The sequence below is a fragment of the Ascaphus truei genome, chromosome 9 (assembly GCF_040206685.1).
Source record: "Ascaphus truei isolate aAscTru1 chromosome 9, aAscTru1.hap1, whole genome shotgun sequence".
Taxonomy (NCBI): Eukaryota; Metazoa; Chordata; class Amphibia; order Anura; family Ascaphidae; genus Ascaphus; species Ascaphus truei.
Window position 1 is genome coordinate 14,863,553 of NC_134491.1, and position 13,414 is coordinate 14,876,966.

Below are 13,414 nucleotides of genomic sequence, written 5' to 3' on the forward strand. Positions count from 1 at the left end.
TAAACATCCTACAAATTACTATACTTTTGCAAGCATTTTAAAGTCTTTAAAGATACATGACATCGTGGTTCCCCTATTTGTAAAGTTTCTGATCTGGCCCCTTTTAAGAATCCCCGCTCTAAACAGAAACGGAGTCAAATTCTTAAACTTAACCCAGAGTGGCCTGCAAGGCATTACGGTTAACCTTATAAATTGTTCCCTGAATACACTTCAATGGGATGGACCTCAGAAGTCCTCTAATCGTCCCTGAAGCAGCAGGAGTTGCTACGAACATCTTGGACAAGGAGGGCACGCAGAACGGCTGGCAGGGTGCAGTAAGGTACTTACTCTCATCAATGGCAGATCTGTTCTCAGCGTGGCTCTCTATGTCCTTACAAAACCACTCGCTGAATTCCTCGTGCGAGTCGAAGAGGGTCGGCATGATAAAGTGCAGCAGTGCCCACAGCTGGAAGAGAAGAGCAGGGATGTACACACCTTCGAGGAACTCTGTGCCACAGAAAGTCTGCGACAGTGCAGCTCTTCAACTAGTTGGGTGTTTACAAGTTGATAAAATGGTCTTTTATTAATTCTACAGTACCCGTTTTAAATGACTGGTTTGAATACCAGTGGGAGGCTCTGGGACAATGGCAAGCAGGCCGAGAACACACGTTCCTGGCCTACGGTCTGTAGGGACTACGTCTCACAATAACCTAAAACTGCATACAGAAGTGACCTACTGTGTGTCATTGGCCATCCTGCCATGTTGTGATAAACTGTGACACAAGGTGCAAGATTCACCACTGTACCCTATGAAGCAGTGGAGATATATCCCAATATGATGTGCTAGCATTGCATCAGTGTCTCTACACAGCCAAGAGCAAAGCAAGCAAACTCTTCCTAGGTTTCTAATGTCGCTTTCAGGTCAATTCAATGACCCCAATTATATCCGTCACCATGTTGTTTCTTGCAGAAACATCAAGAAATGACTGTATCCAAGTCAGAGGCTGCAATGTATTGCTTAGCTTTCAGTGCCCCCTGGTGGACATTTGCTTTTATAAGCATTACATTGTTTAGTTCCCCACTTGGCAACACATATACTGAAACTGCTATACTGTAACGCAAAAGCCCTGTGATGTAACACGGACATTAAAGCAGCAATACATGTGAAATCTTAGGGCTTTAAAAAAAAAAAAAAAACACTTCCATAGTATTAGATAGTGACTGTTTAATTTTTTTAATTATTATCATTCAACTTTCAATGCCATTTTTAATGAGTTTTAATAAACAGAGCATCCTGTGATTTCTATAGCAGGTTTAGCGCACCTCCCCAGCAGTGCAAGATCTGTGTAACACTTTCCTGTTTGGGATCATTTGTTGCCAATATTCCCAGCAGTTTGAGCTGCCAACAATAGATGTCACCTTAGTTATAGAAGGATACTTCATATCCTTCTATAATACAATAATATAATACAGTAGCTGCCGAGTTATGAGCGCTTCCGAGCGCTTGAAACTAGAAATTGAATAAGACCTACGCTTGCGGAAGCGTGCGCGAGCCCCTGCTAAAGCCGCTCTCATTGCGGCTGCAGGGGCTCACTGGTGAGAGCGCGCCTCAGCACGGGTCAGCGCCTAAGCGCTGACCATGCCCGAGGCCTTAGGCTGCGCTTATAGTGCCCGCGACGTCGCTTCAAAACAAAACAATTGACTCCGTCCCGAGCGCTTATAGTAAGCGCAATGGGCGACGGAGCGTCCAAAAACGTGGAAGCCGGGTAAATTTGATTTTTCAGAGACTGTCGCCGCATGTGACCATCTCTGAACCAATCAATGACCCTGTCGCTAGCGACGTCGCTGAAAGTTAAATTATAACTTTTGCGGGTGGCGACGGCATCGGTCGCGTCGTCAGCACTATAAGCACGGTCTTACACCGACTGAAGCAGCCATTATGTTAGTCACACTATCAGAATTTTGACAAGATGTATAACAGGAGCACCAAACAATTGCCAGCTTAGGTAAGAATGTATAATTACACGCCATCACATGCTTTACATATAACAATATATATATATTTTTGAAGTGGGAAAGCAGTATTGCTGCTTCTTAACCCTTCTCATAATATAATTCACGTTTAAAAATTAAAAACATACCCGAAAATGAAACTTTATTAATACACACCCCAATAATAAAAATGCCGACCGTGTGCACAGTGCTTCACTCACAGACCCAACGATCGCATTTTGTGCAGCCTCTGAAAGTGGCGTGTCTGCAGTATCTTGGCCCCAAAACTAGGACGTTTAAATCAGGTAGGTTTTTTCGTGCGCGCCAGTTTTGCCGGGTGACTGATATAGCCCCAAAGTCACAAGGAACCGATACTGGGATTCAAACAAGGCGAGATTACCACCCAGCTCCAGAAGTACAATGCAGTGTTTCTGCTACAGGTAACACAGGATAACACCCAGCAACAGAAGTACAATGCAGTGTTTCTGCTACAGGTAACACAGGATAACACCCAGCAACAGAAGTACAATGCAGTGTTTCTGCTGCAGGTAACACAGGATAACACCCAGCTGGGGGAAAGGCTGAGGTAGCCATCAGGGTTACATTATTTAATTATTTACTGCAATGGTGCATAGCAGACATTAACACAACATGCTTCTTATCCACATGTATCAGAAATGGGTGTTCTGACACTGCACGTCCGTATATTGCTAGAAGATATTGGAGATTCTCGCCCTACCTCAGCCATGGTGTTCTGGATGGGAGTGCCCGTCAACAGGAGGCGGTTCCGACACTGAAACTGGAGCAGGATCTTCCACCGGACACTACACACAGAAAGCACAACACTATTTAATCTCCTGCAGCGTGGGAATTTGGGCAGTCCCACGTAGCTAGCAAAAGGTCACCCCTTCTACGCCATCACTGGCCTCACCATAAACCCTGGAATAACGCAGATTCTCAGACTATAAGAGTCTCAGAGCAGGAATCAGTAAAAGCACGTGTTCACATCTCTTAGCGAGGCGGCCTGATCTGCGGATACTGATGGCGTCTTGTAAAGAAGGGACCGAGGGATGTTACCTGGAGCTGCTTTTTAGGGCCTGAGCTTCGTCCAGCACCATGTACTGCCACTTCACGCGCTGGAAGTATTTCACGTCCTGCACCACCAGCTGGTAACTGGTGATCACCACGTGGAAAGGCGCTTCCTGCGTGTACAGCGTCTTCTGCAAAACCAGGGCAAGTGGGCGGTAAGTACAACTGTGACAGCCAAGGCGTTAATTGCACACTCTGCTATGTGTGGCTGCTAACCAATATCACCAGTACCGGAGGCTCTTTAACCATTGGACAAATACCCAAACGGATAGAGATATATATAGTGAGTTTGAGTATGACACACAGTCTAAATCAGGGGTGGTCTACTCCAGTCCTCAAGGGTCCCCAACAGGTCAGGTTTTCAGGATATCCCTGCTTCAGCACAGGTGGCTCAATCAGTCCCAGCTTCAGCATAGGTGGTGCAGTCGAATGCTGAGCCTCTGATTGAGCCATCTGTGCTGAAGCAGGGATAGCCTAAAAAAACATTAGGGGGGGACTTTAAGACTGGCGTTGAGCCCCCCTTGCTTAGAGAAGTGTTAAACCCTTGGAGATCAAGGTCAGAATTAGCATTGCCACCGCCCAACAAGTTAGAGAGGGGAAATGCACCATATCACGTTCTGACTTGGGCAATGATTATATTTTGGATCTGTTTGGGATGACGATATAAATAGGAAATGGAGTAATTACCCTACGAGTCCGCTGTGTGTGACATGTTTGCAAAAAACCTTTCCAGAGTAGTTTTAATGGGGAAAGCAGAAATGAAAGCACTCAAATATTCAGCGCCGTTTCCCAAACTGTTTTTTAGATTTCCTTTTCCTAGAAAGGACTTCAAAACTTTTTATTGTATTAACAGGCAAAACAATGAGAAAAGACTGAATTGTATACACTATTAAAAAATTAAGCAGAGAGTCCCCGGAGCTGAAATTAAGGGGGTTCAGCTCCCGAGATCCCCTGCTTCATACATATGTTAGGAAATAATTACAAAGCACTTGGTCTGCTCCTTTCACACCGTATGTTTGCCATGTTTTGCGGACCCTTCTGCCAGCAAAAGGGGTAAAAGCGTTCATTTCATTTATTTAAAAATCACTTCTCACCTGCCCCCAAAACTTCCTGATTACTTTCCTCTCGTGGGGGTTGCCCCAATAAGGCAGTACCTAGAGAAAATAAGAAGCAAGGCATGATTATACTCGGAGGGAGATTGGTATTAAACATTTTGTGTTTATACCAGGGTGAAACTAACACACAGGAATAACTTTCAACAGAGTAGAAAATAAATCTCTTTAAAAGTCAAACAAACCCAGGACTACAAATTTCTGAACACATTGGATGAATGCCATTTATTTTGAGACATTTGTGACCGTTTAAATCAGTACGATACAGAAATGTATACTATATCTCATGGGTGGCCACACCAGTCCTCAGGTTTTCAGGATATCCCAGCTTCAGCACAGGTGGCTCAATAAAAAAGACTGCACCACCTGTGCTGAAGCAGGGATATCCTGAAAAACCTGACCTTTTGGTGGACTGCAGTTGGCCACCGCTGCATTATCTGAACCATGTTGAAGCAATGGATTCTGGGTATGGCTTGAAATCACACCCAGGAAGTGTTAACCATTTAACTTTTAATATATTCACTAGCTGATTATTTTGGATTCAACTAATGTTTGAAGTAGCCAGGTTAAAGTTGAATGTTAGTGCTGAAGTTTAAAAGGAAGTTCAAAAGGAGTGAACAAGTGGACAACACCTACTGGTCCTGAATCCTGCATTTGATCTACGCTGGAAAGGTGGATATTATCTATCCCAGACTGCACACCTCAGCACTTAACTATTGCTGTGATGCCGCCTTTACTATTCATATTTGCTATGGCCACACATGTTTTCAAATTATGCACTTATTTCTACCAGCCTCATGTCTCCTACTCTATTCATATATTTCCGTCTCTCCTTTCTTCGCCACTTTTCAGCTCACATGAACTCCTTTCTTACCTGCGCCCTCCGTCACTACACAGCTATACCCCCTGCACTAAAACACACCCCATCAAAACATCCTCACACATTCTCTTTCTATCCATGCTTCTCCTCCTTGCTTCTGGGGATATCGCTCCCAATCCTGGTCCCTGCCTTATTTCTACTTGCTCTCGTCCTCGTCTACCAAATGCAACTTCTACTCCTTCTGGTGTCAATCCCTCCAACCTCATACCTATCCCCTGCCACCCTCCCTCCTCTCTCCCTTTCTCCTGTGCCCTTTGGAATGCTCGCTCCCTCTCTAACAAGTTCCTCTCTGTGCATGACTTTTTTCTCTCTCACACTCTGCTCCTATTTGCTATAACTGAGTCCTGGCTCACTCAGACTGACTCTGCTCTGGAAGCTGCCCTCTCCTATGGTGGCCTTTCCTTCTCCCACACTCCGCGCACTGATGGCAGGGGTGGAGGCTCGTCCTCTCCTCTCTCTGCCATTACCGAACCCTTCCTATTCCCCGCTCTCTTGCTCTTCCCTCCTTTGAGGCTCACACTGTCCAGATCTTCTCTCCTCTCCCTGTCCATGTGGCGGTCATCTATCGCCCACCTACCTCTACTCATCCCCCCTTCTGGCTTTCTCTCACTTTGAATCCTGGCTCTCTTTCTTTCTCTCCTCAGACTCCCCTGTTCTTCTCCTTGGGGACTTCAATTGCCACATTGATGACCCCTCTCTCCCTTCGGCTGCCCGCTTTCTCTCTCTAACCTCTTCTTTTGGCCTTCAACAGTGGACTGCAGCCAGCACCCACAAGGATGGCCACTATCTAGATCTGGTTATCACTAAAAACTTCTCTCTCTATGATTTCTCCATTTCCCCCTTTCCTCTCTCTGACCATCACCTCATCTCATTTTCTCTCTCTCGCTTTTTCCCTTCTCCATCTCCATCTACCCCCCGGTTCTGCAGAAACCTGCGCTCTATTCACTTACCTGACTGAGTCCACTTTACGCTCCTCCCTCTCCTCTCTCAGCTCTGCTACAGACCCTGACAACCTGGTCATGCCCGCTTTCTCTCTGCCGGCCTCACCTTTCTAACCCCGTACCATAAATTCCCCACACGTGCATGCTGCGCTCCTCCACTCGTTTCTCTGAACGCCTCTGGAGGAAGTCTCACACTCTCGCAGACTTCCTTCACTACAAATTTATGCTATCCTGTTTCAACTCTGCTCTCTCTCAAGCTAAACAACCCTACTTTTCTTCACTAATCAACACGCACAAATCTAACCCACACCGACTCTTCTCTGTCTTTGACTCTCTACTCAAACTACCCTCAGCTGCCTCTTCTTCCACCATCTCACCTCAGGTCTTTGCCGACTATTTTAAGGAAAATGTGGAATCCATACGTCAGAACATCCCCTCTGTTGCCGCCTCTCATCCCACACCTCTTCCTAACTCTCCTCCTGCCCATCTTGACTCTTTTTCCGCTGTCTCAGAGGAGGATGTATCACTGTTGATCTCCTCCTCTCCCTCTACCACTTGCCCTCAACCCCATTCCCTCCCATCTCCTAAAACCTGTTGTTCCTACTATAATCCCTACGCTCACACATATTTTTAACTCCTCCCTCTACTCTGTTACCTTTCCCTCCTCCTTCAAAGATGCAACAGTTATACCATTACTCAAAAACAGCAAGCTTGACCCTACCTGTCTAACTATCGACCTGTCTCCCTCCTGCCTTTTGCCTCTAAACTCCTTGAACGTCTTGTATTCTCTCGCTTGCTCCATTTTCTCAACACCTATTCTGTCCTAGACCCTCTACAATCTGGCTTCCGCACTGCTCACTCCACGGAAACAGCCCTCACTAAAATAACTAATGACCTCCATGCTGCCAAAGACAGAGGTCATTACACTCTGCTCATATTACTCGACCTCTCTGCAGCATTTGACACCGTGGACCACCCTCTTGTCCTTCACATTCTCCATACTCTTGGTATTCGGAACAAAGATCTATCCTGGATCTCCTCTTACCTCTCCCATCGTACTTTGTGTCTCTTCTGCCAACACCTCCTCCTCCTTTATTGATCTCTCTGTGGGGGTACCCAGGGCTCTGTCCTGGGACCTCTTCTCTTTTCTCTCTACACACTCTCTCTAGGTGACCTAATCACATCTTTTGGGTTTAAATATCACCTCTATGCTGACGACACACAAATTTACCTTTCAACCCCTGACCTTACACCTGCTATACAGACCAAAGTTTCTGAATGCCTCTCTGGAATATCATCCTGGATGGCCATCCGCCGACTGAAACTTAACATGGCTAAAACAGAGCTCCTTATACTACCTCCCAAACCTGGCCCTACTACATCCTTCCACATTGCTATTGGAAATACGATCATTCACCCAGTAGCCCAAGCACGCTGCCTAGGGGTCACACTTGATTCCTCTCTCTCATTCTCCTCTCATATTCAAAACGTTTCTAAAACTTGTCGCTTTTTCCTCCGCAATATCACAAAGATACGCCCTTTCCTCTGTTACTCTACTGCTAAAACTCTGACTCAGGCCCTCATTCTCTCCCGTCTTGATTACTGTAACCTCCTGCTGTCCGGCCTTCCTGCCTCTCACCTGTCTCCCCTACAATCTATCCTAAACGCTGCTGCCAGAATCATTCTACTCTTTCCTAAATCTTTCTCGGCGTCTCCCCTCCTGAAATCGCTCTCCTGGCTTCCGATCAAATCCCGCATCTCACACTCGATTCTCCTTCTCACTTTTAAAGCTTTACACTCTTCTGCCCCTCCTTACATCTCATCCCTAATTTCTCGCTATGCACCATCCCAACTATTGTGTTCTGCTCAAGGATGTCTTCTTTCTACCCTCTTTGTATCTAAAGCCCTCTCCCGCCTTAAACCTTTCTCACCGACTGCCCCACACCTCTGGAATGCCGTTCCCCTCAGTACCCGACTAGCACCCTCTCTATCCACCTTTAAGACCCACCTTAAGACACACTTGCTTAAAGAAGCATATGAGTAGCACAGTGGATAATACTAGACACATGATACATAAAGCTTGGCTCCCTGCAGACGCACTTACTAGAATTCCCTCCTAGTGTCCTCCTACCTACCAATTAGAATGTAAGCTCCTCGGAGCAGGGACTCCTCTTCCTTAATGTTACTTTTATGTCTGAATCACTTATTTTCATGATCTGTTATTTGTATTTGTTATTTATATGATTGTCGCGTGTATTACCACTGTAAAGCGCTATGTAAACTAATGGTGCTACATAAATAAAGACATTCAAACATGTTCCACAGTATGAAGAGATTTTAAATATCAACTACCGCAAACGCCTGCAAAGCGTGGCAGAAAAAGTAAATGCAGTTTGCTGCTACGCGTAACATTCGATTTGCTCCCAGCTCCGAGAAGCTAACGCCTGCGGCGAGCTTCTCTTAACCACTGCAACTAGAAACCCTCATTAGTTACAGAGATTATAAACAACTACCATGAGACAACGCATGAGGTAATCAGCGGATTATACAATCTCCTTCACCTTGAACCTGGGAACGAATCTTGTAAACTCCTGGTGCCAGTTGTTCAGGGTTGAGGCAGGTGAAATGATTAGAAAGGGTCCCCAGATGTTCTCCCGCTGGAATAAAAGGAAATGTAAATACTATAGAAAAAGGACCATGAACATTCAGCATTGCGCTCAACTGCAACCGGACTCGTTCGGATACATGGAGTCTATTCATTTTATAATTGTACAGTGTACAAGGTCCTGTTCATCGGAATAATCAGACTGTAAGCTCTTCAGGGCAGTTGATCCTTTTCCTAATGTTTGAAGCATTAATACCAAACATCACGTTATTTTGGTTCTAATTCTGCCATAATGAGCCATGTACCTGGATGGTGCTATACAATTAAAGATATGCATACATTAACCAGACCATTCTCTCCCTTGTACATCTGATCATATTTTTAAGTGCCTGGGGCCCATGACGAGAACAGCCCATATTTACCATGCTGTGCTATTATGCCTTCCCACTGCCGGAAGATACCATGAAAGTGAGTGAGCGCAAAGTGACTTAGTGAATGTCATAATCAGTTCCCAATGTGAATCAAACCGCGTTTACGCGTTACAAAAGGCAGTGACGCCAAGAGTAGATTTCACATGTGACAAGAGATTAGTGTAGCCAGAGAAACACATGGCCAGCCTTCTACACCGTGCGACAGCTAGAACCCGCCTGGGCTCCTCCGTGCTACAGAAACGGGAAGAGAAGTTGATGAATGGCCACTTGGTTGCAGTGTGTGTAAGTTAGTGTTTGTCTGGAGCTGGTTACGCAGAACGTCCTTACCTCCGCGAGGTGCGCTAGAAGGGCGATACTCTGCACCGTTTTACCCAAACCCATCTCGTCAGCCAGGATACCATTAATACCCTGAAATAGACAAAGAGACGTTGTACCTTCTGCCTCCTTGTATACTGGGGAAGCACCGCGCGCAGATACGGCCTCTCACCGAAGCTTACTTTCAGAACTGTATTGCAGTATTAGGCCGCGATTGCCGGCGTGAGTGCGACAGCATGATGTCACGCACGCAAAACCTGCTTTGCAGGCATCGGAAGGCGACAGGGAGACGTGGCCGTGATGTCATGTGAGCAGTTCGCCCTCATTGGCTGAACCACTCACGTGACGCAGCCGGCAAGAACAATTTCAAATGTCTTAAAAAATCGCGCACTTGGACGCGTCCGCACTATCATTAGACAACATTCATTTGTTTTGACGTCGCGCGCACACGCCGCCACTATAATCCTGGCCTTATACAGTATAGCTGTAGTACGGGGAGGGGAGGAGGGGGGGGGAGAGAAGAAGAGGAGAAAGGAGACAACTTGGGAGAGCTTTAATAAGCAGTCCCATGCGGAGGGTCAAAAGACATTGTCTTGTAAGCGGCTTCTTAATGTCATTGGGTCTCTATAAAGTAACGGTTTTACTTATTTTTGTCTGGTGAAAAAACAATGTTTTACATTTCCGTGTCTTCTGATTTCAAACATAAGAACTTCTTCTGTTTATCTGTTCGACCAACGCTGGCATCAGTATTATTTTGCAAACAAACCAAAAACTTACAATTTACCAGTGGCTTTGATGATGGACCAAAAAACATTAAATGAAGCCGGAAAAACCCTACCAAACATTTGTTTACCATGAAAATGTTAAACATTCACACAAAAAAAAAAAAAAATCAAAACTTTTTTTTGCGTTATTTACCCTACTGAACACACCACTGCCCAAAGCTGCACCCACCTGTTCGTACAGGTTTGCCAGCCAGTTCATGCCTTTCAGCTGGTAACCCTTAAGTTTGCCGTTGAATATGGTGGGCTGCGGAATATCCTCCCCCGCACGTATAGAGGGATTGGCCAGACTGTAGCTCTCGCCAAACCCCGAGCCCAACTTGCTGGCTGCCCACAGAGCAGCTGCACGACTATCCTTCGCATCTTCATCAAATGACCTGGTCTGCAGGAAAGGAGACGGCCGTTAAATCCACCATCCGTTGCTGGTGGGCCACATCAATCGTGCGGTGTAACCGGCTGTGTGTAACCGCGTAACCGGGCTGTGTAACCCTACAGGATGTTCAGCCTTTAGCAAATATATGCTGCCCGTTTGATAAGACTGAAGACTTCCTGCAAACGCACTTCAAGGGCTCAATCTATGGGCCGTAAGGTGCCTTAACGGCTTAGCACCACTTAGTATATATAGCCCCAATAGTCTATAATTATTGCCCATGCTCATCAGATAAAAGATGTAACACACACACACACACACACACACACACACACACACACACACACACACACACACACACACTTTGTGGAACTTTACAGAAGCAGTAACCAATGTAATTAGATAAACTTGCAAATGGTATAATAGTAAAAATAATCCAAAAGTACTGTGTCCTGGCCTGCTCACCTGGGCGGGAATTCCTGGTTTACAAAAGGCAGGTGCAGTTATTTCTTGCTGTGCAGTCTGCTACTGTTATCAGTCACAAGGGATTATGTTGATGAGGAGACACACACGTCCCATCTGAAGCAGAAATCTTACCTGTGCTTGGTGAATCTTGAAAGCCTCTTGTGCATTCCTTAGTGCCCGAGTCTTGAAGTAGTCACTGTCTGAAAACACAATCCATGAAAAGACGTTTACAAGAAGTGCAAATGCAACCCTCAGTCTGTGTAGGACCAGATATTACAGTTACAAGTCACACACTGTACGCCAAGGAGCTGAAAGCCACTGTAACGCTACGATTGCACAGAAGCTTCTGGGCGGCAGTGTGATGCGGTGACGTCACCGCTGCGATCCGGCAAAGCGGCAAGTTGAACTGCAGGCAGGAGGCAGCCGGAGACAGGGAGGCGTGGCCGTGAGAGGTTCGCCCTCATTGGCTGAACCGCTCACGTGACGTGACCATCGCCTGCCAAGAAAAAATTCCTCCGCCTCCTCTCCAGTCTGCCGCCCTGCAGTTCGGGCGCTGTGCGGCCGTCGTGATAGGCATGTTTGGTTACATTGGATATATGCGCTTATACGACGCCGGGCGATTTTAGGTATAATCACGGCCTTACACATCATGATAGGATGGGAACGTTCTTATAACAAAGGAGTTCCATTTTAGAGCTCACTGAGGAAAGGCCCTGACTGATCACAATGCCACAGAGTTTTAAATCAGGGGAACCTGGTTCAATTCCCGGTGTCAGCTCCTTGTCACCTTGAGCAAGTCACTTCATCTCCCTGTGCCTCAGGCACCAAAACAGATTGTGAGCTCGGCGGGGGAAGGAGTTGTGTCTGCAAAAGTGCTATGTACAGCGCTGTGTACACTGTCAGCGCTAGACAAAAAATCCCTGTTATTAATATTAAGTGTCCATTTACAGCCTACAAAACCTACAACGACCAACAGGGCTGCTACGGCTTAGGCAAGAGCACCAATTACGTTTCATCTTTCATGGAGCAACTAAAAATTGTAACACGCAAAGGAGGTAATTAACCCAAAACATTGGGGTCCGAAAAGATGCTACATCGCAGATATAACATACTTGAAAACGAGGAGTAACTCTCAATGCATTACTTCCTGGTAAAACATTTTATAAATAGTTCCATTCAGAAATATTAACAGTTGATGTTCCCTCTAACAGACCACCTGACCTCTCCTAATGTCCTTATTAACTGCAATATACACGTGAATTGACGTTAATAGCCAAATGCTGCCGTTCATGCAGAACCCCAGATTTAATGCGTTGCGGTGGTACCGTAATCCTCCTGGGTGATGTTTAGGAAGACTACTCCTCCCGCGCCGATTTGCCTTCGGGATGAGCTGTCTTCCAGCTTGCGAAGGATCTCCTCTTGTAGCCCGTCTGCTCCGGGCTCTCGTTTGCGGCTGACAAAGTGAGCGTACAGCTCCGTCTGCGTGATCAGGAAGTTTAACTTCCTCTGCTGTCTCTTAGCCTGGTGGGAACACACACAGTAACAGGAGGAGGGGGTCAGTGAAGAGTCAAAGCGGACTGGAGACCGACAGCGGGCACAGTCCCTACAAAATAACCTCAATTTTATTGATATGTTGAGATATTTGTAACTGTTTGAGCTGTTCCTGAAGCAGAATTATAAAATGTGAACAAAAAAAAGAAAGTGAGAAGTATGAAACAGCAAAATTGTAGTATACAAGCCTGGGGTTTTTCCCAGGTTACCTGAAGCACCATGCGAGTGTCCAATAATGTTTATTACCAACAATATTACCTTGTTGCGCCTTTTCACCTCAAAACAAATGACCAAACGGTCTACCATTCTTTTTGGCAGAATCTTAAACTCTTTACATGTCAAATTTTTTAACTTCCTGGGACTAGATTATAAAAAATAGGTTTATGAATACAAACTTCCACCAAAACAAAACAATCCGTGTTTGTTCCATTAGAGCTTTACAGCTCTTTACCAATCTACAGCAATTCCCTCTTTTCATGTTTTATAACCGCTTGTAAAATTCGGACACATCCGAGATGAAACACTTTGTGGGAAAGGTCACAATGGAACAAAGAATACAATTCCTAGCACATTTCTGGAAGCGGCCTTACTTGTGCGCATTGTTCCCTGTTAGAAGTCATCTTTTTATTTATGATTCTCCTAGGAGGGGGGTTTAAAAAAAAAAAAAAAAAAAAGGATCTCGAACGCTCCTGATCTTGGGCAAGTTGTGGGTTGCGTCCGCTCATGCCTGCCTGGGGGGCTCAGACCCTCATTACCTCTTTCTATCCGTTTGTGCGTGGCTGTCCTCACTTGTATGCAAGGGTTTGTGTCAGGGGGGCTCCAGTCCTCAAGACCCGCCCCTGTCAGGTTTTAAGGATATCCCAGCTTCAGCACAGCTGGCTCATGAGCCAGCTGTGCTGAAG

At 45.8% G+C, this 13,414-nt stretch overlaps 1 protein-coding gene across 1 annotated transcript in view; it reads right to left on the minus strand.

The window, feature by feature from the left end:
• The window catches only part of INO80 (INO80 complex ATPase subunit), a 66,296-nt gene that overhangs the window by 34,556 nt on the left and 18,326 nt on the right, over window positions 1-13,414 (minus strand). The window contains exons 10-18 of the mRNA XM_075615372.1: window positions 12,287-12,482; window positions 11,094-11,161; window positions 10,299-10,508; window positions 9,357-9,437; window positions 8,555-8,650; window positions 4,155-4,214; window positions 3,049-3,191; window positions 2,711-2,795; window positions 328-445 (exon numbers count right to left, since the gene is read on the minus strand). Coding sequence (XP_075471487.1) covers window positions 328-445; window positions 2,711-2,795; window positions 3,049-3,191; window positions 4,155-4,214; window positions 8,555-8,650; window positions 9,357-9,437; window positions 10,299-10,508; window positions 11,094-11,161; window positions 12,287-12,482 — 1,057 coding nt within the window. The remainder of the gene's footprint in view (window positions 1-327; window positions 446-2,710; window positions 2,796-3,048; window positions 3,192-4,154; window positions 4,215-8,554; window positions 8,651-9,356; window positions 9,438-10,298; window positions 10,509-11,093; window positions 11,162-12,286; window positions 12,483-13,414) is intronic.